The 27,978-nt window shown below is 41.9% G+C and overlaps 1 protein-coding gene across 2 annotated transcripts in view; it reads left to right on the top strand.

The window, feature by feature from the left end:
* The window catches only part of NBAS (NBAS subunit of NRZ tethering complex), a 234,840-nt gene that overhangs the window by 25,112 nt on the left and 181,750 nt on the right, over positions 1 to 27,978 (top strand). For both annotated transcript variants that reach the window (XM_073001737.2, XM_078388309.1), the window contains exons 10-21: positions 3,921 to 4,065; positions 5,922 to 5,987; positions 7,884 to 8,012; positions 11,690 to 11,753; positions 13,430 to 13,623; positions 14,933 to 15,190; positions 17,124 to 17,249; positions 17,896 to 18,047; positions 20,682 to 20,819; positions 21,529 to 21,607; positions 22,239 to 22,343; positions 23,767 to 23,903. In XM_073001737.2, the coding sequence (XP_072857838.2) occupies positions 3,921 to 4,065; positions 5,922 to 5,987; positions 7,884 to 8,012; positions 11,690 to 11,753; positions 13,430 to 13,623; positions 14,933 to 15,190; positions 17,124 to 17,249; positions 17,896 to 18,047; positions 20,682 to 20,819; positions 21,529 to 21,607; positions 22,239 to 22,343; positions 23,767 to 23,903 (1,593 nt within the window). The remainder of the gene's footprint in view (positions 1 to 3,920; positions 4,066 to 5,921; positions 5,988 to 7,883; positions 8,013 to 11,689; positions 11,754 to 13,429; positions 13,624 to 14,932; positions 15,191 to 17,123; positions 17,250 to 17,895; positions 18,048 to 20,681; positions 20,820 to 21,528; positions 21,608 to 22,238; positions 22,344 to 23,766; positions 23,904 to 27,978) is intronic.

Raw genomic sequence — 27,978 nt, 5'->3', positions numbered from 1 at the left:
GTTCCCGAGAGTTGGTGCTGGTCATTTTGCAGTGGAATAAAACTATTACCGTAAGCAAGAGTGCAGACGTGTTTAAAAGATTTAAAAAAGGAGATTGGAACTTTAGACTGATGAGAAAGTCTCCTTGTGTTTGCAGATGGGGCTTTGCTTCAATAGGTATTCTATCTGAAACAAGGGAGGATACACCATTTCCATTGATTTTGCCCTGCAACGCCTCACATGCCTTGCCTCTTCTTCTGGAGGGTCTGTGTGTATGTTTGTGAGAGAGAGAGGGAGGGAGAAGACTGCAGGAAGAAGGCAGATTGATCGCCATCACCTCCCTTCCACCAGCAGGATGATTCCACGTGTAGATTTCCGTTTCCTGGACCATGAGTTCTAAGCCACTATAAATACGTTATGAGTTGTTTTCCCAGCCGATGGTGAGATATTCAGTTGCTGCGCTTGCTAAGAAGAGTAAAATGGCAAACCTTTATAAATGTAGGAAATGATAGTTTACATTATACTATTCATTCCTCTTTATTACTTTCTTAACCAATTTTCACTGAGGGATTATTTCTCTTTTTATATTACCATTAACTCTTGTTTTTGTGAACATGTTAGAATTGTTACTAGTAAAAAAGAAATGTGAAGGGGTCTAAGAGTAGAATATGACCAGCTATACAATTCCTATATATAATATATATATGGTAAAGAAAGTAATAAAGAAGAATGAATAGTGTAATGTAAAATATCATTTTCTACATTCATAAAGGAAAGTCCTATCACATGTGGCTACAGTAATATGTTTTTTGGATCTCTCTCTCTCTCCAAAAAACATTACTATAGCCACATGTGATAGGACTTTCCTCAAGTCTTATCATAATGTATTCATTCTGAATCCAGTTTGGACATACAGTAGGTTGCCCGTATCCTTTGGAAATGGTTCCAAACCCCACCTCCCCACCCCCGCTGGAATTTTAATAGCAAATGCCATACATAGCATGGTCTCTGGCTCCGTCTAGTAGCCAGTTCTGGTAATGACACCATGGATATCTATTTCTCTAGCAAATGCTTTACATAGCATGGTCTGTAGCTCCTGCTGGTCACCAGTTCTAGTCAGTCAGTCAGTCAGTCAGTCAGTCAGTCAGTCAGTCAGTCAGTCAGTCAGTCCGTCCGTCCGTCCGTCCGTCCGTCCGTCCGTCCGTCCGTCTGTCTGTCTACACATGGGATTTTTCATTTACCCTGTTTCCCTAGTATGATTTTTCAGGATGCTTGTAATATAAGCCCTATCCCAAAAATAAGCCCTAGTTAAGTGAAATCTGGCCCTCCACCATGGTGCAGCAACCAGAAGAAGATGATGTCACTGAATCTGAATAAACGTAGATTGTACATAAAAAAATAAAGCAGCCCCTGAAAATAAGCCTGATGCGTTTTTGGAGCAAAAAAATTATAAGACCCTGTCTTATTTTTGGGGAAACAGGGTAATATTTTTAATGTTTTCAGACCATGGATGAGTGAATCAGTGGATACTGATCCTGAGGATAAGGGGATCCTAGTGTAGTGTGAAACCACAATTTACCATTGAGGGTGTGAGATGTGGCAAGGCTTCAGTGCCTCAGTTCTCATCCCCTCTCTCTTCTTCTCCCCATCTTCCCTGGTAGAGACTAAGGTTGCCAGGTCAGCAGCATCTCATTCCCTGGAATTTAGAGCCAAAGTCTGAAAACAGAGGGTGGATCCTTGTAGAGTCATAGAAGTGAGTTAGGAAAGGTTCGAGGGGGATAGAACCGCTTCTGGGCTGAATGGCCGTGGAAATGGGCCTGAAGGGAATCCAGGTGAAACTCAGCAGACTAGATGATTGGGGGGGGGGGTTCCTAGTTTTTGGCATTTTGCTAATACCCTTCTGGTGCATTGGCTTTTGCGGAGCACAATATGAATACAGGTCTCTTCGTGCAGATTTATTTATTTTATTTATTTATTCGCCTTTTACCCCTCCCATCGAGATTTTAAATGAATCTGCTCTGGGCGGCTTAGAGTCCGAGCAATATAAAGCCAAGAATTAAAACAGCCAATAGCAGAACAAAAGAGAGATGAGCAGAGTCCAAGATGGGATCCATTAAACCTTGGCACCAGGTGGGAATGGTTGGAGATGACGGTACCCAGGTTTGAAGTTTACCTCACAGGCGAGGATAACATTTTCTGGTCTTCCAGTGTCACTCATCCCGAGGTTTCTCTCTTCCTGCAGAAGTACAGCAGTTCTCTGAAATGGCAACCTTTCTCCTTGCGTGTTGGGGGGGGGGACAACACAAATTGATTTGAAACCAAAGAGAAGTGCCCTCTTCATTACCAAATTAATTTGTGAAGAAATTTCTTCATGGTCTTATACAATCTCTTCATATGCAATTCCTATGCTTCAGGGTTGGGCAGCTTGCTCTTGCTAGTCAGTAAGTGTCAGCTTCTCGAAAAGGACCGTATGGTTGCTCCGTACATGAGCATCCAGCATGTTCTGGTTAGAGAAAGGCAAATTTAGTCCATACAGAGACCACCCCAAGTGTGACTAGAGCTCTGTTACCTTGGCATGGCTACTTCCCGTAGCGGATTTGGGTATTAGTGGCCTTTTTACATCTTGAAGTAGGTCTGTATCACCAGTCTCTTAGGTAAGGGAGACCTGCAGCATTATATCCTATTGTGTCTTCTTCAATTAAAGCAACTATTCCTTGTGCAAATCACAAGCATTTCTGTGGAGGAGACTTCAGGTTTTACTTTCTCCTTTGTTTCCCACCATTTCACATTTTCAAACATTTCAGTAATTTCAGGGGGCAGAAATTGTCAAAATGACGCCAGTTTAAGGATTCTTAAGAATAGCTTTCAAGTGGCATATTAGTGGTCTTTTACAGGTTTATTCAGAAGCAGGTCCTAAATTTGGTTTCTGCTCACAGGCAGGGTGGATAAAAATCATTTAACTCAAAATGATTTAAATCATGATTTAAATAAGAACAATAGTTTTGATTGAAATTGTTAAAAAAATATTGATTCTTTAAATTTGAACTGTGATGTTCCTGTAAACCACTAGGAGGTGCTTTGCACTAGGTGGTATATCAATCAATCAATCAATCAATCAATCAATCAATCAATCAATCAATCAATCAATCAATCAATCAATCAATCAATCAATCAATCAATCAGTGATTTAAATCAAATCCACCCTGCACAAGTAATGAGATTTATGTAAGTGTTGACTTAACCATGTAGCAGCTGAGTAAATGGATCTGTCCTAGATGAGACTAGCAATTATGTACTGAGGTCCTGTTGTTCATAAGATCATTCTGAATGAGGTGGATCCCCGTTTTGGTGGGCAGATGAGTGATTGCTGGTTGTTTTCAGCCACTAGATGGCGATGTCTTGCCAGCTGAACCAAAGACGAACCACATAGCTTTGCCTCTCATGCTTTTTCTAGGCAAAATAATGCCGTATCTCATCGCAACATGTTTTTTTTTTTGTAGCTAAAGATAAATTTTGGAGAAAATAAATAAATAATAAATAAATAATGTTAGCAAGGAGTTAATTTGAAAAATAGATTGCTTGGTGAATCTGAGTGCAGTCCTATACATGTCTACAGAAAAGCAAGTCCCAATGGATAAAATGGGTGGGGCTGGATCCCATATATGTGAACATAGAATTATAGCCTTCGATGCTTTATATGTATGTTAAAATTAATGGGACTGATAAAATCAACATTAACAGACATCAGGTCAGTTCAGTGGTTCTACTCTAGCTGGGACTAACATTTCAATTTCATATTAGACGTTTAACAGTTGCCAGGTTATACTAGACAGCAAGCATTACAGTGTTTTTTGAAACAAGAATTTCTCCTTGTGACACAAAGCGGACTTTGAAGGCCAGAGAATATCACCCTAAAACTTTGCACAATCTTCTTGTGATAGGCTTTTGATTATCGGTGGCTGCGAAAGTGATGATGATGGAGCTGGAATGTCTAAAGCGAGTAGCTGTGGCCTGACAGCATGGAGAGTGCTCTCAGGATCGCCGTATTACAAGCAAGTCACAAGTTATGAGGATGATGTTGGGACCGTAAGTAGCATTTAGATATTTGTGTGTTCCATTTTTTTTTGCATTTCTTTGTGCCTTTCTTCTGAGTTCAGAACACTCTAGGTATCGCCTTTGATTTCTGCCTTGTAGTCTTATTTACAAGGGCAGACCGAATGGTGTTTCCCCCCCCCCTCCCCGATTCAGCCCCAGCACATGGGTTATCCGCACCTCCTGCCTGTTCACTTGGCAAGGATCTACTGCCTGTGTCACTCCCGCATGTTGGCACAGGGCGGATCATTCAGATACCATCTGTGCACCTTCTGTGGGCAATTTCTTGATTTAATTAAGTGAAAGACATGCAGTCTGTGCAGGTGATACCTGAACGGCTTCCTCTTTGCATGCAGAAGAAGGGAGAGTGGGTGAGGAGAAGGTGTTTCCTAGCCAGCAATCACAATCCCCAGTTAAATGATCTTAGGGCTGCATTCTGTCCTGTTTGCTTATGTAAGGCAGGAGGAAAAGGGTCGGCCTGTGTAAGAACTGTTCCAGCTACTGCACCATTCTGTGTTATACAAAGATGCCCTGCAGAACACTGGGGTCGTTTAGGAAGGAGGTGATGTCTTTCAGCATGGATGTTTTCAACAAAACAGCAACAAAAGAATGAACATAGAAAGAAGGACCAAATGGGAAGGTTTTCTTAGAAGAAGAGGAGCCAAGTGTTGTGGGACAGGACAATCTTCTTTGTGCCCTTGTATCTGGATTCCCCATTGGGTTAACATGTTTGGTAGGTGGCGGTCCATTGTGACCAGAAGAGGCAGACTAGAAGAGCTGGATCTCGTACACCAGAAGCACCTGGGATTTTGTGGGGGAACACACAGAGTTGGCCTCAAGTGGCTTCTTGCTCCATTTTGCCTGGAGCACTTACCCTCTTCCCTCCCTTAGTTCCAAGAAGTCCCAGTCACAGGGAACGCCAACCATATTTGGATTGAGTTGTTCACCAGGAGTTAGGAAAGCACTGAGAATTATGAGCTGCAACGATGTGTGCGCATGTGCGTCTGTGTCTGTGTCTCTCTCTCTGTGTGTGTGAGTGAGTGAGTGAGTGAGTGAGTGAGAGAGAGAGAGAGAGAGAGTTTTCCTTGTTCTAACTCCTTAATGAATGTTCTTCATTAAAGAAGAAGAGGTGAAAAGGTGGGAGGGCTGCAAAGAGAAGATGACATTGTAGGAGACTAAGGCAAGGTTTTGGAGAGATAAAAGACTCTTCAGGATGGAGACTAAGCAGTGAGACTCATGACACTGACTGTTCTTGCTCAGTGGTGGGGAAAATGAGAGTCACCGGCTGAATGTGGCCCTCAGGACCCCCCGTGCGGCCTCTAGACGCCAAGCACCCTCCAACATCTCCTTTAAACACACACACACACGTGTGCGAAAGCACTCTCAGGCCATCTGGGTAGTGTGTGTGTGTGTGGGGGGATAGTCCTGCTTCACCCCCCTTCTCATTCTGTTTAAGACCTTTGAGAAGAGCTTCCTTCAGATATTGGAATGAGTTCTTGCTGTGAATCCCGCAGGCCTAAAACAGACAGGGAGAGGGAACCCTAGCAGAATTGCGCCCTGCACGGTCCAGAATATGAGGGGCCTTTTTAGAGCAAAGGTCTCCCCACACCCACCCTCCCAAGGATGGAGCAGTCCTTAGAGGTCCAAGAGGTCCATATGTGGCCATCACGTGTCAGGAAGTTCCCCATCACGGTTCTAGTAGATCTTGTTTAGATGCATGTTTAAGTCTTCACATCTTTTAACCTGAAACGATACTGTCTTGTTTGCTTTTTCCATGGTTTGTTTTGGCTTTTGGTGGGGGAGGAAAAAAAAAGAGAGAAATGAATTTGGTATGGTTTTATTTTCAACAGGGCACGAGAAGGTCATTGTTCAAGATTATGAATCTCAAATTTTACAGGGGACAAGGAAGGGAACAGGTAAGGGAGAGTGTGTTCTTCAAATACTATACACCTGTGTGCTGTGCAAATCATATGGAGGCAAAGGGACCAATGGTATTTCTCCTTGACGGACCCCAACCATAGTCATTTCCACCTTGTCCGGATTCCTTTAAACCTCTTTGTGCAGCCTGTTTTCCAGCCATGAGATACTGCTTCAGGGTTGACCCTGCCGCTTGGGGGTCTGATGAAAAACAGAAAGCAGTCAGTCATCATCAGCAGAAGGACACTTAGCCCGAAGGTTTTCAGAGACCCTTCCTGGCAGCTCTTTTATGGGTGCATATAGTGGTGCCTATCGGAGTGACCTTTGCCTATCCTAAGAAAGGATGGTAATCGCTGGAACAGGTCCCGGCTATGTGGTGGCTGGCCCACTTGGGCAAGGCTGGCCATGGAGGGGGGCAGGCGGCGGGGGCAGCAGAGGCAAGGCTGTCTTCTCTCCCTGGGCCAGCAGGGAAGACTATAAAGCACTGAGACCGTCTGTGAAGCATCGCTCACTCTGGGAATTGTGTATGTTTGCCTCCAGTTGTGCCACAGTGTCACACCGGATTGGTATTAAGTCTTGTGATATTGCTGCACAAAACATCATGTGTGTGCGTGTGTGTGTGTGTGTGCATGCGCACTGACACACACACATCCGATTTTTCCTGTACTTGAATCAAACTAGTAGTCCAGAAGTGCTTGCAGAAGTCCATCTCTCCCTGAAGTTAGGCAGTCCTTACTTTTTATTGTGTGCCTTGCTCATGAAAGCAAAATGTGCTGCTTATATACCTTCACATAGTGCTTAAAGAACTCTCGGGATGATTTACAACTTAATTATGCAGGCTAGACATTACACCCCTCTCCCCCAGTAAGCTGTGTACAAATTTTACTGACCTCAGGAGGATAGAAGGATGAGTCAACCTCAAGCTGGCTAGCTGAGCCCAGGATCAGACTCAGGTCATGAGCAGAGTCTTCACTGCAGTACTGCGGTAGACCCCCATGAATCAATGGAACTTACATAAATGTTGACTTACCAGATTCTCAGAAATTCAGTGGGTCTACTATAGTTGGGAATAGTAATTAGATTTAGCCCATGAACTATAGCAGCCAGCAAAGTCTGTATATACCGGGCTCCTTCTAGTGCATTGATTTAGTATTTTCATGTTCTGATTATTCCCTACCTAGAGAGGGATGGGACCACAACGTGGATGTTGAAAGCAGTCATGGCGGCTCTCCTGGTTTGCACTGATTTTGGTCTTCATTGGAGATGTTTGACTAGCATTTTAGTTTGTGAAGATGATTGGGACGGAGAGAGTTGGGAGAGCGTACAATAAGGATGACAATCTTCTGCAGAAAGAGGAGATAAATTTAGAATGATAGTAGAGAGATTGCTGACATTTAGAAAGGTTGCCAGCACCAGTTAATGGCCGCCTCCTCAACACCATTCGTTTTTCTTATGATGCGAGCTTTATAAGTTTGCTTAGTAAATTGGACCTCTTTCTCCCACTCATCCTCCACAGGAGAGAGGGACAAGAAAGGTAGGTGGAAAGATAAAGAACAACTGCAGAGGATTAAAGGAATGATAGAGGTAGCAACATTGACTGCATTGCTTAAGAATTTCTGGAGATGCAGAGATTATAGTCTACATCTCTTAACTTTGTAATTCTGGGTGTATTTACATGGAAGTGAGGGCCACTGCACTCAATGGGTTTTATTTATGAATAGAGTTTCATGGTTCATCCAACAGACAATAACATGACCAAAGATCTGTAAGGGCAAACTATGCAGTGGAGATATGTGTCAACAGTGGGAGGAAAGGTGGCTTATGACTTGTGAGAGTTTAACAGGGCTTCTAAACTTATTTTCTTTCCCTTTTGTCATGAATTGAAATATTGGTAGGATGGCATTTTCAAGATGAGCCTTTCTCCAGATGGCAGCCGCCTGGCGGCCATTCACTTTTCAGGAAAACTGACCATTTGGGGAGTTCCTTCGCTCAGACAGCAAGGCGAATGGGAACAAAGTGATCAGGTATGTGACTGTTAGCAGGTTGTATATACTTTGGGTTGACCTGGTACGTTAGGATGACTTATCTTCTTAAAAAAAAAAAAATTGGGAGGGAAAGGTATAATAAAAGCCAGTGAGTCCAAACAACTGGTTCCATTTGCAAATTTATTCTGTTAGTTGACAGAGAAATGACATGCATGTCTGCAGCGCTCAATGGGACAAGTATCTGAAATACTCATCTGATTGATGCATTGCCTTTTCCTCACATGGGCAACAGTTCTGCTGTTGTTTGCCATGTACTATTGCCTGCGTGAAGTACTGTATTTTTCCATTTATAAGACACCCCCCCCCCTTTTCTAACCCCAAAATTAAGAAAATATAGCTTTGAGAATTCAGCCCCTGGGCTCAGAACACGTGGACATTAGGAGTCCCTGTTGAATCTGAGCACTGCCTACAGGCTCCACCTCCAACGAGGTGTGTTCTAATTGGTTGACGTCAGTTCCATAAGGTTCCTGATTGGAGGAGACTCAGTCTCCTGACTGTAGGAAGCCTGTTTGCAGAGGCAAGGTACGGGCCGTTTTGTTCTCAGCTTAGTTCCGTGTATAAGATGCCCCTCAATTTTTAGTGTAATGATTTTAGGAAAAATTAGCATCTTATACATGGAAAGCTACGGTAGTTACGGGTTTTTTAAAAAAAAGATATTTGTGATTGTTTACAGGTGGGTTGAGAAATCTGAGGCCTCCAAGATGTGGTTTGACTGCTGTTCTTGTCACCTTATCTCTGGCTAGGGCAAGGGCAAGCTGCAGTCCGACCAACCTCTGGTGGTCCTCAAAGGTTTCTTCAGGCCCTCATCCGGACCCTGGAGTACCTTCTCTACAAAGATTTGTGGTAGTAAAAAAACTCACACCAAGCTCATCTCACACCTATTCACACTCAATTACTGTATGTCTTTTGACATATGAATTATATTAATTTTTTCGTGATTGTCTACAAACATTGGTGTGTTTCCCCATTTCTTGCTGTGAAAGAAAAAGGAATGCTTATCATTTGACACATTAAAAAAAGTTCGAGGAAGGCGTTGTTTTGGTTTCATTTTTGGTCAACTTTACTATTGCATTCAACGGTGAGAAAGTGAAGTTATGAGAGACGCTACCTCTGTCAGGTTTTAGTTCTCCCCGTCTTATTGACAACCTTACTGTTCATCCATATTGAGTTTGTTGCTGGAATTTGCAGCATTTTAGCAGAGTTTTAAGTCAGCCCAGGCAGTCCAGTAAAATAACACATACACAGGCAGCTTCTTCCCAACACCACATACATTTACAAGTATATACAGAAGTTCTCATAGTCCAATCCAGCAGCATAACAGCATAGCACTCATCAGGAAGAGATCCACATCTTCTCCACATGTCCCACACATTTATGTCCATGTACATTTACAGATGGCCAATCAGTAAGTACATTACATCACTCAGACATTACTTCATCTCCTAATACCCATCTTGTATGAATCGGCACTTTGCCCACCTTTTCAACGTGGCTGCTGATTACTCTTCTGACTGTGCATTAATGGTCTCCTGGAAGTGCTACCCTTAACACCCCTGCACAGGTCTTGCAAACTAAACACTACGGCTTCCTTTATTGCATCCTTTCACCTTAGTTCGGGTCTTTCCCTTTTCGTGCTCTCCTTCATTTTTCCTACCATGATTGTCTTTTCCAGCGAGTATTGTCATGTTTTGTCCAAAGTACAATAGTTAAAGTACGATGCTCTTATTATATCCATAGTATCATAGCTTTATTTTGGTCATTTTAGAATTTAGTGGCAGTCTAGGCTTGCTTTGATCTGATAAAACCATTTATTTATCTTGGTTGCTATGGTCCATAGCACTTGCAAAGCTCTCCTCCTTTCTGATGAGTTGACTTTTCCCCCTGTCAGCTTTCTTAATCATCCAGCTTTTACATTTGTATGTAGTAAATTTGAATTCTGTACTATAATATGGATCATCTTGGCCTTAATGCCTAGTAAAACATCTATGGACTTAAGCATTTTCTCTAGTTCCTTAGTCTTCTCCTCATTTCTTAGCTACAGTTTCCATTTTGATTGATGTTGGAATGAAGGTACAGAAACTCCTCAACAATTTCCTTTCTTCATTGTCAACAACAAAGTTGCATCATTTTCTGTAGTTATAATTTTTGTTTTCTTAACATTCTGCTGTGATCTTGCTTTTGTGGTTTCTTCTTTAACCTCTAATCCGATGCCTATTTTTAATATTCATTAAGATACCCTCTGCCTCACACACACTGGTGAAGAAAACATTTTCAGGCGTCCTTTGCTCTAAGCAAAAATTCCCTCTCTCTCTTTTTTTTTTTTAGGTGTAGGTGGATGTGTCTCTGACGTCTGTCATGTCAGGCTGCTTTTACGTTCTTTAGTCTTTGCAGTCGGAACGTTAGGAATGAGTTTATTATAATGCAAAAGTACAATGCCAGCTGAACACTTTTGGAACTGAAACCAAACAGGGTAGCATCATTCTTGTGCAATGACAGAAGAAAGGGGTAAACCCAGCTGAACAAAAGAAGAGTGTTACTTAATGTCTGCAATAATCGTAGATTCAAATTACAATAGAAATCCAGGAGTTATGTCAGCCTCGTCCTTTTTTAATGTGTTTCTCATACTGGAGCAAGTCTTTTGTTTTGCCTGAAAAGGGAGTTTTAGGAGCAAACAGTTTAAGCAATCTAGAGCTGACGGTTTGAAGTTAATTTTCCTAAATGTGCAGCCAGTACGTATGGTGTACTTGGATCATCTTTTTGACAACATGAAGTGCTTGAGACTGTGTGAATTCTATTATTGCACCTACAGATGGTCATGTGTGCTGAATGAAAATATGGACATCGCAAAAGTAGCTTTCCCTTATGGCAGGTCTGGTGTGTGTGACATTTTGTTCCATGCTACTCAGCCATCACTCCCCACACCTTCAGAAACCTTCAGAAGTGTAAATATGGTGTTATATGGCGTAGGCAAACTTTGGCCCTTCAGCTTTTGAGGCATCATCATGAGCAAGGGTGGCAAGGGCTGGTCTACAGCAAACAGTTTCTACAAAGTATGTCTGGATGCAACAGTTTTAGAGGCCGTTTCTAGCTTGTTCTAGCACAGTTTGCTTCTCCTGTTCTTCCCCCGTTTAGCACCATAACACCATGCTGAAGCTTTAGAAAGCCTTCATTTGCTGGAAGAAATAAACAGCTATAAGAAGGAGACTCTTATGCATATATTACATATTGGCCGAATTCCTGTTCATGTAAGATGCCATCAGCCATGGCAATCTTTTGAAAATTAAACATTTCCTCCTCCTGTTCTAAGGGCGCTACAGCCCCGAGCAACCCCTTTCATTGTCAGGAACTCATGGAGCTGAGGGGTGGGTGGGGGAACTTCCTTAATTTAAAAAATTGCAACTGCTGGGATAACTTTGTTGTTAGTCTTCTTCCCATCCCTTGGTCCCCCACAGATTCCTAGCAATGAAAGGGGTTACTCAGGATGCATAGATTTGTGACAGGAAGGAGAATAATTCCCCCAAAATTGCATTGACTGATGACATCATCATCTTTGCACTGTGGTATCTACTTAAACAAGATTTCAGCCATTGTGAAATAATGAAGAGATATACCTGAGTTCTTGATTTAAAAATTTTTAATTTTTTTTTTTGTCATAGCCAGGTTATGATGAAATCAAGCCAGAATGGAGACTTTCTCTTGAAAAGCGAAAGAAAATTAAAGGTTTGTATCATGGATTAATTACATTCTCTCTCTCTCTCTCTCTCTCTAAGAAAGGAGTGGGAGTTTCTTAGGAAGAAACACATGCATTTTATTTTAGACTATTGGCTTATCGGATGAGGGACGTGGTGGCACTGCGAGCTAAACCGCAGAAGCCTGTGCTGCAGGGTCAAAAGACCAAGCAGTTGTAAGATCGAATCCACGCGGCGGAGTGAGCTCCCGTCGCTTGTCCCAGCTCCCGCCAGCCTAGCGGTTCGAAAGCATGTAAATGCGAGTAGATCGATAGGGACCACCTCGGTGGGAAGGTAACAGCATTCCGTGTCTAAGTCGCACTGGCCATGTGACCACGGAAGATTGTCTTCGGACAAAACGCTGGCTCTATGGCTTGGAAACGGGGATGAGCACCGCCCCCTAGAGTCGAACACGACTGGACAAAAAATTGTCAAAGGGAACCTTTACCTTTTTACCTATTGGCTTATCAACATATTTGCAGAAACCGTTAAACAAATGACAGTGAAATCTACTCTGCTTGGAATCTATACTAGATTTCTGTGTGGATATAATTTGAACAAAACTCTAGTAATACATTCTACTTGAACAACAGAAAAAAAATAAACAGCACTCCTGGGCTTACTTTTTTTTTCTGAGAACAGTTCCTTCATCTTTTTCTCCTTTGTTATCATAATTGTGATTCTGTTACTACGGATTATGAGATACGGTTACTTGTCCAAGACTCAACAGAGAGTCCATAGGAAAGGTGGACCTGAGAAGATGTCTAGGATCCATGGCCAGTTTTGGGCCATAGTTGATCCTGACAGGTGTTTCTCAATAAAAATATGCCTTCGTTCCCGCAAGTCATGCTAATGTATCGTAAATGTTATAACTGAGTTCTTAGGACAGAAACATAGACAGTGTTTCACAAGATGTGTTCTGAAGAACATCATTCTATAAATCCCCATTAAAAAAAAGAGCAAAGCAGCAGCAAGAAATGGAGCGAGAAATGCCTGATGTTCAGGTTGGATTCCGAAAAGGAAGAAGTACTTGAGATCATATTGCAAGTATCCAGAGGAGCACCCCAAAGAATTTCAGAAGATCAGTCTATGCTTTATAGACCGAGCCTAGGGTGACCCAAATGTTCTTGGACTCCAGCTCCCCGAAACTCCGGCCAGCACAGCTGATGGTAAAGGTTTCTGGGAACTGGCATCCAGGAACACTTGGGTTACCCAAGGTTGGGAATCACTGGACTCTTTAGCAAAGCCCTTGACTGTGTAGATCATGAGAAACTATGGGTTATTCTGAAAGAAAAGGGCATGCCTCAGCACTTCATTGTCCTGATGTGTAACCTGTATTGAGGACGAGAAGCTACTGTTAGGATAGAAAATGGTTAAGGTAGACAGAATGGTTTCCTATGAGTACATATCATATGGAAAGCTAGACTAAATTCAGAGGGAGAAGGAAAAGTTGGTGGATGAAATGCATGTATGCATGTATGCATGTATGTATGTCTGCCTGCATTTATTTATTTATTTATTTATTTATTTATTTATTTATTTATTTATTTATTTATTTATTTATTTATTTTAATTTTATTTATTTATTTATTTATTTATTTATTTATTTATTTGGTTACATAATTGAAGTTCTCTAGTTCTAATGCTTGAAATTGCCCTTTCCTCCAGACAAGGAATCTTTCTACCCACTAATAGATGTAAACTGGTGGGCAAAGAATGCTGTTATCTTGGGCCGTTGTTCTGGAGCCTTGACAGTGTCATCAGTGAAGACCTTGAAAAATCTCTTAGGCAAATCCTGTGAATGGTTTGAAAGTTCTCCTCAGGTCACTTCTGCTCACGACGGAGGATTTCTGAGTTTGGAGGTAGGAAGCACTTGATGCCTTGATGGTACATTTGAAATGCCACTTCTGTTCTGTCATGTGTAAGTGCCATCGCTTTTAACACTCCCGTGATGGTAAAAAAGCATTCCAAGGATGAGTGAAATGATGGGTTGCATTTAATAATTTTTTTTAAAGGAGCAAAAGCTTCCAGTGTTTGTTCTATGCCTTGCTGTAGTGCTGTGTGTTCATTGATATTCTGCAAACCTGGTGAATGACTCCAATTTGATGAAATAATTAAATTAAGGCTCATTTTCCACAAGAAGGCACAACTATTTTGGACTGTATTTGGGTTCCATGAGGCTACTTTGACAATATTCTAATGGTGCTTCATGGATTCTTGATAGCTAATTTATATACTTTTGCCTTCAACGCAAAGTGTCTGACATTATGAATAACAAACATGGAACGGTTCATGGTTTTCGCAATTGTTGCATCAACAAATAATAGCTGTTGTATTTTTAAATGAGAGTTTTCTGTACACTGGATTAGTTTAGACCCCCACCCCTCCGATGCTTTGGAGGTGCAATAGCAGCCTTTTTAATACACAGAATGTCAAGTTCAGCTGCTCATAATAAGGGGGTGAAACAGCAGAGACAATTGCCATCCTACAGAGTACTTGGAATATAAAACGCAGCTCTTGGAGGAAGCCTAACTTTTTAAAGAGTCTATCTCTGATTAGTTCCCCATAGGAGGGCGAAATCCACAGGCAATCCCATTCGCCTTGGTCACTTGGTTCTATAATAGTAAATATTCTGAAGGAGGTTTTTAATAAGCACTGACATCTTCCTGTGAAAGGCCGCTGTGAGTGAATTTTTAAAGAACGTTTGCTTACATACAAATGTTCTCCACTTTTCCTCTATCCATGTTTCCTCTATATAGTCCCAAGGTATAAGGTAGCTGTACTTAAGCAAAAACCCAGTAGCTGCATCTTTGCACTTATTTGAGGAAGAGCTAAACTATTGATGAACTATACTCTCTTACTCTCAGTTCTCCAGCCTTCAGGATTTTCTGTCTTTTTAGAATCTCTTTTGTATTAATCCTAACCCCCCCCCCAAGAAAACCCATGAAGCAAATTCTAATCCTTAACGAATATGCTGAGTACTCTTGCATGGCCAAGGGCCCGTCCTGTGTAACAACTGGGCTGCTTGAGAGAAAATTTATTTTCAGTGCTCCGTTTTCACTCTCAGCAGCTTTGAGAATAGTCGTCGCTTATTGTCTCTTTGCGTCCAGAAGCCTGACAGACTTAAGTGTGATATATTATGCTGTTTAGTAAGAATCGCTTTTCTCGTAGTGCGAGGTGAAGTTGGCACCAAAGAGATTGCGCTTGGATAGCAGGCCTGGGGATGAAGATGAAGGAGAAGACGACTCGGATTCCGATGACGAAACGTCTGCCAAAGCCCGGTATTTTGGCTACTTGAAGCAAGGCCTATATTTTGTGACTGAAATGGAGAGATTCGCTCCGCCAAGGAAACGGCCACGCACCATTATAAAGAACTATCGGCTTGTGAACCTGAGGTCCACAACCCCTGAGGAGTTGTATCAAAGAAAGGTGTGCGTGTGTTTGAAGCGAAGCAAAGCATATTTTCCTCCCTCTCTTTGTTAACATTGATTGAAAGGTCCTACTCTTAGTCAGGTTCATTTTGCTGAGTCCTTTCTTTGAATATCAACTTACTGCCATGCTTTAACTTGTTGGATTTTGGCTGCTTTGATTTAAAGCCAGTGACTTCTTAAGCAAATATTTTCGGGATATGATGGGTAGAAATAGATCTGTGTTAATCAGCTTGCCCTCATACCCGGTAATAAACCCATTTTCCCAAATGAAATGAGAATAATAGCAGTAGGATAGTCGTAATTGGTGCCAGAACACCAAAGATTCACTTTGCTTTAGAAAAAGCGTAATATGGGGAGGTCTTTTATTGTGACCATTTATTGTTTGTTGAAAATTCCTTTTCTCAGAATGAATGTTCTGCAGATGAGTTATTTCAATTTTTCCCCCATCTAAGTATTCAGCGTACATTATTTCACATCTTGGGGGAAAATGTTCCCTTGGATTAGAGTACTTATTGCCACATGACGGCTGTGTAAAAATTAGCATTAGAAGTCAGAATTCTGTTGACTATCCATAGAGGATAACTCTCTCTGTTGGTGGCAGGCTCACCCACTTGCCACCAAACCTCTGCACAGGAGGAGACCACAGAGCACCCATGTGCATGGGAATGGGGCTTCTGCTTCCTTGGAACAATTAAGAGTTCTGCTCATGGACACTTACTTTTATACATTGCTTGGAATGTATCCTGTTGCTTATTATGTATGGACCAGGCAGGAGCCTCATGGCACCATGGTTAAATTGCTGTACTGCAGGCAAAACTCTGCTCATGACCTGGGGTTCAATCCCAGGTAACAGCTCAAGGTTGACTCAGCTTTCCATCCTTCTGAGGTTGGTAAAATGAGTTCCCAGCTCACGGGGGTTGGGGGAGCGCAGTGTGTAGCCTCTTTAATTAAATTGTAAATCACCCAGAGAGTGCTTTAAGTGCCTTGGGGTGGTATATAAGTGATACGCTTTGCTCAGTTTTTTAATTGAAGCACCAGAATAACAGAAAGGGAGGTTGCTCAGTAACTGAATTAAAAAGAAAGAGAAGGGGGTCTCAAAGTGCCTGTGGTCCAAGAGGACTGTGGTATCCGTGGGGGTCAATTCCAAACCCGCCCCTGCAGATGCTGAAAAACGTAGAAGTATCTAATGTGGTACATTACATCAGTGATTCTTAACCTTTGTTACTCGGATGCTTTTGAACTGCAACTCCCAGAAACCCCAGTCAGGACAGCTGGTGGTGAAGGCTTCTGGGAGTTGCAGTCCAAAACTCTTGAGTAACCGAAGGTTAAGAACCAGTGCATTACATCATCTCTAGCCTCATCTAGTGGCCAGTTCTGGTAACCACATCCTGGAAATACATATGAATAGGTATTTCTGTTTTTTGTTTTTTTTATTTAGTATTTTCAGCCAGTGGATAAGTGAATCAGCAGGTACTAATCCTGATGATAGGAGGGTGCTATCGTGTGCTATTTTGTAACACATTTTGAAATTTTAAAATTCCTTGGGGACATTTGAAATACCGTACCCCAGCTAGCCCTTCAGAATGTTTCCAGTGTTTGTTTGCTTTTGTAAATGAAATAAACATTATGCTTTCTGAACCAATGATAACTTTTACCAAATGCCAGCATTTTACAAATGTTGTTTTGCAGTCTTAAGAGCAAATTTAGGGCTGCAGGATAGTTTGTAGTGTAGGTATTGTCCCGAGAGTTTTTATCTAGGAAATAATCTTACAGAGAATCGAATAGGATTGTAGCGTGCATATTCTGGTTCTCCAAATAAGTAATCCTGTGGTGTCAAATAGAAAAATGATAGAAACTGTTTTTCTCTTAATTTATTGACTCTTGCTTGAAATGGATGTACAGAGTCTAGTATCTACATGTTTTGTTTTCAGATTGATAATGAAGAATACGGAGAAGCCTTGTCACTTGCCCAGACGTACGACCTTGATTCCGACCTTGTTTATCAGAGGCAGTGGAGGAAATCTGCAGTTAGCATTGCTTCTATCCAGGATTACCTGGTATGTTTTCTTAGGAATTGGAATCCATGGGTAGACCAAGTGGATGTCTTACTTGGAAGATGGGGCTGTCTTGACTCTTGCTCTGTTACAGTTCCACTCATTCTCCCCCAGAAGACATTCCTGAATTAACCCTTGTGAGTGTCATGTGATGGTTCACAAGAAGGGGCGTGGAAGAATTCAGTAGGGTTGTTTCTGCAAGAAATCTTTGTATGTTTATGAAACTAATGTGAAACCGGTGTTCTTCAGTTAGCATCTGAAACTGGCAATGAAAAATGGCCCGTTGTCACTACATTTGAGACGGAATGATGCTCAGTTTTTCCCATGTTCCTCCTGATCTACAAGTCTTTAGTTGGGCAGGGAGGGCAACCATAGGTGAAACATCGATGGAAGCATATGCAGCTCAACAGGAGAACACAAACTTTGCATGCAGAAGGTCTGGGTTGTACCTTGGTCAAGATAGACGTCATGTGAAATCCTGGAGAGTCTCTGCCGGTCAATGTAGATGATACCAAGCTAGACAGATAGATAGTAGAACTCGGTACCAGGCATTTTCTTGTATGTAAATATATCGGCATTTCCCTGCTTTAGGTTGAACGGTTCTAATGATTTCCATGTGTTGTCTTTTTACTGTTGTTTGTGGGGGCAGAGCAAAATTAATAAGCGTTCCTGGGTTCTTCACGAGTGCCTGGAGAGAGTCCCCGAAAATGTAGATGCTGCAAAAGAACTGCTGCAGTATGGCTTGAAAGGAACGGATCTGGAAGCTCTTGTGGCCATTGGGAAAGGAGAAGATGGCGGCAGGTCTGTGGGAATTGGTTCTCAATTGCACTTGCATCTGCTGCTAATAACATCAGCTAAATATTGTAACAGTGCCAGAATAAACAAAATGGGGACGGACAAGCAGATACATGAACAGGCTTCTCATTTTGCTTTATCATGCTCCGGTTTGTTGAAAAGACAAAGTTGACACGGTTTTAGTTTTTAGTTTTTTTTTCCAGAAAGCTTGTAACTTTTCAGATCAGTGGCGATAAAGCAAAAAGCAAAGCATGCTGCTTATATACCGCCCTATGGTGCTTAAAGCACTCTCTGGGTGGTTTACACTTTAATTCTGCAGGCTACGCATTGCGCCCCCTCCTCCAGTGCGCTGGATACTCAGTTCACTGACCTTAGAAGGATGGAAGGCTGAGTCAACCTTGACCTGGCTACCTGCGCCTGTCAGGATTGCTCTCAGGTCATGAGCACTTTGCACTACTGCAGATTAAGCACTGTGCCACAAGATTCCTTGGTGGAAGAGTTGGACACATACAACATGGAACGTCCATTCCAAGTATAAATAATATAGCAGAGGCATTGCCCTTGGAACACAAAACCGTGTTGCAAGAGTTAATGGAACTTTAAAACAAGCGGTGGCTACTGGCCCTGATTGGCTTGGTGTCTCTGGGAGCTGTCGTCCCCAAAGTAACTTTCCATGCTCTGCGTTTAACTGTCTCAGCTCAGTCAATGGGCCTCCTCTGACTCCTGCCTCGGGATGCCAGAAAACCTAAGTTCTTCCTACGCTTCTGGCTCCTCCTCATATAAATTTTGATTATGCCATTTTTTAAATTCTATCTTGTTGGTTACCTGTTGATACCAAATTTGGCTATATGGGTTAGCAGTGTTTTATACAGTATTAATATTTTGAAGTTAAATGTTCAGCAGGTGGTGGGCCATTTCCCACCATTGAAAACAAAAGAATTATTAGAATTACTTTATGCTAAACTAGTAACCTAGACCTCGCTAAAATTCTCTGTAATATTCTAGATTGAGATGGACAAACTGTTTTACCCTTTGAATTTATGTCTAATCCGACTGTGGCCTGATTAAAGAAAATCTAGTTAATTGTATTTGTTTAAGAATATGTGTGTGTGTGTACAATCCCCTTTCCACTGAAGACCGATGTACATGGTTCTCACCTCTCCCAATTCATTTATGGTAGATTAGGCTGAGAAATAGTGTGTGGCCTGTGAAAATAGCTGTGGCACATTCAGAATGCTTGTCTGCCACCTGGCCCAGGAGGTTCATGGCTGGCAAAAGGTTTTAACTGATGGTTAGGTGAGATTTACTCATCATTTGCATATAGGTCAAAACGTTACGGGGGGGCACTTCTGCGCATGCACATGGCTCACTTACAGGGGGTGGAGCGCACTCGCGAGGAGGTGGTCGTGGGGGGGGGCAGGAGATCTGTGTCCACAGCCCGGTCCTGCCTAGGGCTTGAGTTATGAACTTAATCCATTCCAGAAGATGATTGTAGCTCAAATTGGTCGTAACTCAAAGCACTGTTTCCCATAGGAATACATTGAAACATGGTTAATCTGTTCCAGCCACCCCCCCCCCACTAAAAACACACACTAAAAAAACACACTGCAAGACCCATCAAAGCACAGAAACATAACCCTCCCCCCGAATCAAACAAACCCATTCCAGCAGGGACTAAAAAACACATTGCAAGAGCCATCAGAAATGCGATTAATCTGTTCCAGCCAATCCCCCCTAAAAACATACTAAAAAACACACTGCAAGACCCATCACAGCATAGAAACGTAACTCCACCACCCAGCCCAAATCCACACTGCAAAACCCACTCAGAACAGGGAGTTTTTAAAGCAGTACTTTACCAGGCAGTCCAAAGCCTCCTCTGAATGCACACTCTTTAACCGCTGGGCAAAAGAGCTACAAAGAAGCAGCCTCTTCGCCAACCAACGGTTAGCAGTTCAAATTTCCCCGCCTTTTTTTCTGGTCGTAACTCAAAGCTCCAGTTGCAAGTCAAAGCAAAATTTTGCGGCCGGAGCCGGTCGTAACTCAAATTGGTCGCCAGTCAGGACGTTCGTAAGTCGAGGCACCACTGTAATATTTTTAATATCTGTATTTTCAGACTGTGGATAAATGAATTAGTGGATATTGATCCCACAGAGAAGGGGTCCTGCTGAACATTGCTTGGTCCCTGGCTCCCTCTAGGGGCAAGTTCTGCTAAATTCACCCTGGGAATACATCTAAATAGACATTTCTGGTTTTTTTGTTTAGTATTTTCAGCCAATGAATAAGTGAATCAGCAGAACCTGATCCTGTGATTGGGGGGAGGGGGGTCCTACTGTATAAGTAACTATGATTTTCTTACAAGATGGTTGAAAGTTTCTTCTTTATTTGAATAGCATGTTTCATGTTGATTTAGGCACTGTTGATTCTTAACTAATGGAAATCATTCTATATTTCTGGAGGAAAGGAATGCTTATATTCTAAAAAAGAGCAGAAGGTTTTGTGGAAATCTAAGACATCCACTTTTGTTGGATACTTTTTTAAAAATTGGTTGTAATTTAAAAGAGAGAAATATTCCAAAGAAAACTCTTTTTGACCAAAATGAAAGGTTTCCCACTCATCGGTTGTTGTTCTTCTCCCCAGATTTATCCTACCAGGTGATGTAGATGTTGATGAACTCCTTTATGAAGAGTTTTTGACTCCCGAGGAAGAAGCAGAGAGCAGGAAAGAGCGGGAAGCCATGAAGCGCCAAGAACTCCTTCAATCTGTGAATTTCTCCAAGTAAATGAAGCCCCAGGCTCGGGATCCATTTGTTCTGTTGCTAGGTTTAGGCATACACACTGTCTCCAAGGGAAGGATATCTATTCTTAATAATTCCCATTGGATCAGGATATACATTTTCAAACGGCAGTGTACATTAAAAGTGGTCCAGCTAACTGCATCCCACCCCATCCCTTCGGGTTTGATACGTAGAGATTACACTCAGGTGAGGTCTTTGCGCCAAGCTGAGTTGGAAAAGGTTGCTTCAGAACAGGCATGGGAATTATGTTGGCCTTCCAGGGCATGCACGGTGGGCCTCGGGTTATTTTTGGACCAATGCAAAAATTGTCAGATGCACCCCAAGGAAGTTTCCACAGGCTACGTTATTGGCCATTTAATGTTTATGCTCCTGCTGTTTCAAAAGAAGGATGGGCTAGGCATGTGATAGTGGAGTGGCTTCTGCAGCTGACTGTCCTGTTGCAGAATACACGGATAAGTCCCTGTGTCATAACTAATTGAAAGTCACATAGAACCAAGTGGAAGACATTTACACCAGGCAACGTATCTGGGCGTGCCTCCCAGTTTACATCTGCAGATGCTCATTTAAATGAAAGTCACCTCTGTTGCCTGACTTCTGGATATGTATTTCTGTTTATTTGTCTATCTCTCTTGAACGTTTTTAAAAACACTCAATTTTTCCCTCCCCACCCATCCCCCTTGTTAAAAACAGGTTAACTTTGGAACAGAAAGAACTTTGCCGTAGCAGGTTGAAGCTCCTAACCTATTTGGACCGTTTAGCAACCTACGAGGTAAAGACGGTGGTTCTTACATCCTGGATTATATTTGTTGGCTAATGGGTCGCTGTATAATGATTCCACACCCTTTCGTTCTTCCAGTGTCGTTTTTGCATTCATGCCCCTTTTTAGGTTTTTCAGGTTTTCTGTACAACGAGACAGGCAAAGAACCTGGTTCTCACAGCGGCTTCTGTGTTTTATCATTTGCCTAGCAGCACATATATTCCATTTCTCTTTAACACTTGTTTATTCACTCAAAGCCATAAGCTAAATCCACCTCCCTCAGTATTTAAGACCTGTGTATGTTTTCAGGCGTTGTATGTGTATGAATGAAAACTGAGTTTAAAACAGGCGAAAATGTCCCCCTGCCTGTGGAGCATTCCCTTGTTTGGGGCCTTGTGTCACATGGCTTGACACTACAAATGGTAGCTAGTCTTTGCTAAAATTGCAGATTGTGCCCCGAATACAGTGACATCCACTGTATATAATGTAAAAGTGGACTCCCTTTTCAGTCCAAGCACATTATTGCTCCTCTACCCCATCTGTAGTTGATCTATGTATCTGTTCACAGTCATGCCTGATTGATATATGATTTGAAATGTTCGTTATTCACATGTTCTGAATATATTTTGTACTTTTTCTTCAGGAGATCCTCGGGGGGCCACATGCTGCTGAGCAGAGATACGATGCGGAATTCTTCAAGAAATTCCGCAATCAAAATATCGTTCTTTCTGCAAGAACATATGCTCGGGTATGTTCTTTGTTTGAAACTTGCTTACAGAGCAATGACACACTGATCGTTTTTTGATGAATATTAACTCTTGCCATCATATGAATCATATTCTTTTTGTACCTTTACAGTGCAATCGTGTGAGTTTGTTTGGTAGCGAATCCCATATGTGGACAGCAAAAGATGTTTTAATTGTAAATATTTCCTTGTCACTTCAGAAGGTAGATCATATGTGGACTTGAAATATTAAAATGGTCAAAAATTCTTGCTCCAGGCCCATCCATTAGTCTGATGTTTATATCCCACAATCACCCCAGATTTTCCCCCTTAAAAAAGTGGCTTCACCGTTCCTAAATCGGGACTATTCCAAGGAAGTAAGCCCCATTGTGGTCCATGGGACTTATTCCCAGGGAAAATGGGTACAGGATTGTAATCTTGGTGTCTGACAGAAAAATATCAGCTATGGGTGGCAAGGATGGCAGTAAATAATTTTTTAGGAAAAAAATTAAAAATTCCAATCCAGTCAAGGTAGAAATTAGGTTCCAGTATCTTAACTTGAGAGCCCTTCTTTCTTTAAAATAATAGTCTTATTAATTAATAGCATTATGTTACAGAGAAGGGTGGAACGATAAGACAGAAAATCCCTATCTAGACAACCATCCCTAGAGGGAAACTTTTGCTTACACAAAGAGACAGACAAGGAGTTAAGGCCAAAGTCTATTTTTTGAGAATAGACAGATCCAGGGGCTCCCAACCTTGGTTTGCCCAGGTGTTCTTGGACTGCAACTCCCACAAATCCCTGCCAGCACAGCTAGTGGTGAAGTCTTCTGGGAATTGTAGTCCAAGAACACCTGGGGTACCCAGTTTTGGAACCACTGGACAAGTCCAACAGTTGGCCATCAGTCCAAAGTTTCAATGAGTCTTTCTTTGCACATAAAATCAACTGATTCCATACAACAGTGAATGTATCTCTTTCGCTTTGCCCATTTGCTGCCCCAGTGTCGTGTCAGGTTCCCCAGTAACACAACACAACAGATCAAACCCTGTCAAGCCAGTTATACACCCCAAGACCTTACTAATGTTTTCCGCTGTCTAGCAACGTTGAGGTGTGTAGCGGTCAGTAAGAAGGAGAGCAAATCTTTACAGAGCCATTTTTTGTTATCTCGAGGAAAGATGGAGAGTAACAACAGTTCACTACCCTATTTTGTATGCTCACAATCTTCTTTCTTTAAAAACATTTCTATTATTTTATAGATTTTTTTAATGGGAAAAAATGAGGTTTATTTGCCACATCAGTTGTCACAAATAAAAATATGTACCGTACAGTATAATATGGATTTTAAAAAAATTATGCAGCTTCCCATAATTTTAGGAAATGGCTGCTTATTAAACAGAATGGTTTATAGGCAGTTTTCTGAATATTAACAGTGAACTATTTGTGCAGGAAAGCAATGTAAGGGCCCTGGAGATCTTGTTCACATACCATGGATCAGACTTGCTTCCACATCGTTTGGCAGTTCTGTCTAATTTTCCAGAGACCACCTCTCCACATGAATATTCCTTTTTGCTGCCTGAAGCTTGGTAAGTGCGTATGTGCTGAATATCAATATAATATTCACGTTCTTCTTCCTTTGAAAATGCTGAGGTTTTTCTTTAGTAAAAAAACAACAATTAGTATTCATAATTAAAAAGTCAAAAAGAAAAGCTGCACCTCTCTCTCTCTCTTTCTCTCTCTCAAGACTGTTCTAACAATCTGGAACATTTTGTTGCAAAAGGTAAAACTCACAGGATCATCTGATGTACACCTACCGTGAGGTACCATAGAGTTCTGTCTGTGTAGGGAAAATATAGTTCATCTTCATAGTTTTTCAGGGTGTTATGATTGCACAGTGCTGCATCCAGAATATTCTAGAGTGGAGAATATTCTAGAGTGGAATGGTTATGACAGGGATTTAGTTTAATATTTAAGAGCTTATTACAAACCTGGTAACCTTACTTGTATCAAAAAATGGGAAATTATATTTAATTGGAGACTGTTTGGTTTCATCACGCCTCTCATGAAGGGGAGAATACAGGGACCAGAAGTTGTTCATTTCTCCACCTGCAAAGCAGAGAGAGTGTCACCAGAACTTGCTCTGTTTTCTCCATCATGACTTCATTGCTGACGGCGCTGTGTTCCGTGGTCAACAAGAGGCTCTTTGGTGGTCAGTTGTGGAGAAGTTGGTGAGGGTCCTGAGATAGAGGAAAATCTGGAGCACAAACAGTGTGGAGACTGAATCGGGAGTAAGCCACAGTGTGAATGAAATAGTATGAGGGGGACTTGGGTCAATGCAGAGGCAGAAAGCTTAGTAGGCCAGTGGATAAGGACTGGAGGACGAGCACACAATGTGAGAACCGGCGGAAGATCACAAAATCTGCTGGGTAATAAAAGGCTAGAGCCACACCAAAAAAATACGGAGTGTAATTGTTTGTTAGGTAGATAGACTATTTATTTATTTATTTGTTTGTTTGTTTGTTTGTTTGTTTGTTTATTGATTGATTTGATTTGATTTGATTTGATTTGATTTGATTTGATTTGATTTGATTTGATTTGATTTGATTTTTATCCCGCCCTTCTAGATATATGTCTACTCAGGGTGGCTCACAATAAAATATTCATACAAACAATTAAAGCCTTCCCTGAAACAACATATGGCCAAATCCTTTTGGGGCGAACTTGTACCCTGCCAAGAAATGAAACCTTGCCTGGAAGCTTTTGCGGCCAGGGGTTTTTGAAATGAACCCACACCTTGCCAAGAGATGAGGAAGCTTTTACATTCAGGTCTCACTGAGATAAACAAGCAGTGTGCTGGGGAATACAAGACCATACGAGGTTCTATAAGAACAATACAGTCCTTTGCCGCTCCATTCCTCCGCGTCCAGCAGCTCACTCATTATTAGATCATCCATACATAGATTAGAAAGCTTCTATTTTGAATTACCGCTCCAAATTTTGTTGTAGAGTTTTTGAAGTTTTGGTTAAAAGTCTCCTTTGGATACACAGCAGAAGTGCAGAGATTCACAGAGGAGATTAGCTTCACAGTCCTTTTTCTCATCCACCCTTTTCCTAGTTAACAGGCACTTACAGTCTCAATAATTCACTCTGGAACATTATTAGTAAAAAGAATATAAATGTTTCATTACTTAGAGTTGAGGACAGATAACAGCAGACTAAGAACCAACAAAATAAATGGTTTCCAACAGACAAAAGTGAGGGAAAGGGAATGCTCAGCAGAGAGGTGGGGGCTCTATATTAATTTAGAGGTAGGAAGGAGCAGGTTGGACAGGTTGACAGTCACCCCTGTCCCAGAAAGGTCCCTTCCAGCGAAATAAACTACAGGCAGCATGCAAGGTTGTAAGAACTCCCAACAGGTTTTTTTTGTTACGGTAATTGGGGGCTGGGATCCATCCACATACATGACATGGAGCAGTGAGATAACAATAGGACTAACCATCACGAATACGATCTTCACAAAAACGATAAGTTTCTCCTGTTGTTTATCCCTGCCAGTGGGTAGTTTGAGGCTGTCTCTGAACCTGCAGGTCTCATGTCAACCATCATGATAAGGATCCATTAACAAGCTTACCAGTTCAAGAGCAGCATATCTCATCAATTAAGAATGCACTTCTCCTTTCGCCAGTATTCATACTGCCTGATTTCAGACACTTCTGCTGTCTTCAAAATAGACAAAATAGATTGAGCGGCCTTAGAAGTTTACGTTGATATTTGGGGTCCATCATGGATAGGAGATGCCATATCCATCTGATACTTCCTTTTTTCCATCCTCCTTCCCTGACCAAACAGATGGACACACACTGCTACAGTTTGGAGGAAAGAAAACTGGTTCTCGCATGAACTGTATGCCAATATTAAGAATCAGTACCCTTGCTGGGTATCACACGAAGGTAGAATGCTGTATCAAACTATAGAGAAAAGTGAATTCTGCTATGTGGACTGTTTCCTGTGTCTTGAATCTAGTCTTTGGTGGTGCTTAGTTACATTACCAGCATGGGGTGCTCTGTTTAAAACTGGGAACATGCTGGGTTGGTCCATGTTCTGAAAGCTGAACTAAAACAGTTCAAGTTGCCTTCCAAGGCTCCCCAGAGCTCTGGCCAGCACACAGGGTCCTGCACAACCGAGCAGTGCTCCGTTCTTTTTCAGTACCGAGGAGTCCTTCCCCCTGTCCCCTCCCTGTTGGGTCACTTAGACTAAGTCAGGCCCGTCTCCATTGACTAGCAACAGCTTTCCAGGTTTTATTTGAAAATACTAGGGATCAGAATGCGATAATTGGATGTTTAGAGCATGTGCACTGGTGATCAAACTCTGTGTGGCATCAATAAGCACGGGACTTGTGGGAGAGTTGTAAAACCAAAACGGGTCTTTGCTTTTGAAGAGAAGGGGGCAGCTGCTGCTCACTCTGGACTCCTGGCTTTGAAGTCATTGTGGCTTGTAGAGAAGACATGCAGTGTTGAAGCCTTACTTACGTACCTTCTGTGCCAGACAAACACTTCCTGGTTCCCTCTTTTCTCCCTAAAAATTGCTCTTCATAGAAAACCGGCATCGTTAAACAATCCTAGCTGAACTAGGATGGAAGTTCCACCACAGTCTTGCTATAACATGGAATAAGCTGCATTGGAAGAGACACGAAGGTTTTGAGGAAGTTAGGGTTTAGAGATATTTACCCCGGGTGTGGAAAACAAGTAGAGTGTTAGCGGTTGTGTTAGGCAGAGACCTCGCTGAGAGCAGAGGGCTGAGGAGATAAATACCGAACCCCCAGCTTAATGACTGATGGATATACAGCCATATTTTTCGGGTGTGAAAGTGGGTTGGCTGGGGAGGGGAAGGAAGGCCTTCTGTACAGCTTCTTGAATACTGCTGAGCTTGTTGGCAGGCTTTTTTATAGAGGGCTCCCATTTCACCAGCGTGAGGCTTTTTCAGTTTTTGGTGTTGCACACCAGGAACTTACTCATTTGTAAAGCTGTCACATGTTTTCAGTTTTAGTAATTTTTGACTATTCTTTAACTTATTTTATATCAAGTTTCTCTAGAATGGTGGCTTTCAGCTTTTGGAACCCTCTAGAAGTTTTTGACCTATACTCCCAGAATGCACTATTAGCACATCCAGTAGTAGTAAGAGATACAGTGGTGCCTCGCTTAGCGATGTTAATTGGTTAAAAAAACACATCGCTATGGGAAAACATCGCTAAGCGAAACACCATTTCCCATACGAATGCATTGAAAACCAGATAATCCGTTCCAATGGGAACGGACTGCCGTCCTTAAGCGAAAATCGCCATAGGAAACATCACTAAGTGAAACGCGGTTCCCCCATCAGAATGCATTGAATAGGTTTCAATGCATTTCAATGGTTTTGACAGGTCCATTTTCGCTATTTTTAAAGTGTCTTAAAATGTTCAAAAACTGTTCAAAATGCTTGGAATCGTTAGTGCACCCTGTAAAACCTTTGCAAACTTAATTTGGCTTTGTTCCGAGTCTTTGTTAATTTTTGGTGATTTCCCTCCCCTTTGGAATGCATTGAACTGTAGGTTTGACATAGGAAACATCACTAAACGGAGCACAAGAACGCTCCAAAAACCTCATTGCTAAGCGAATACAT

This window comes from Pogona vitticeps, chromosome 1, assembly GCF_051106095.1.
Source record: "Pogona vitticeps strain Pit_001003342236 chromosome 1, PviZW2.1, whole genome shotgun sequence".
NCBI lineage: Eukaryota > Metazoa > Chordata > Lepidosauria > Squamata > Agamidae > Pogona > Pogona vitticeps.
The sequence above is the reverse complement of the archived record's forward strand: the minus strand, read 5'-3'. Positions and strand labels throughout refer to the sequence as shown.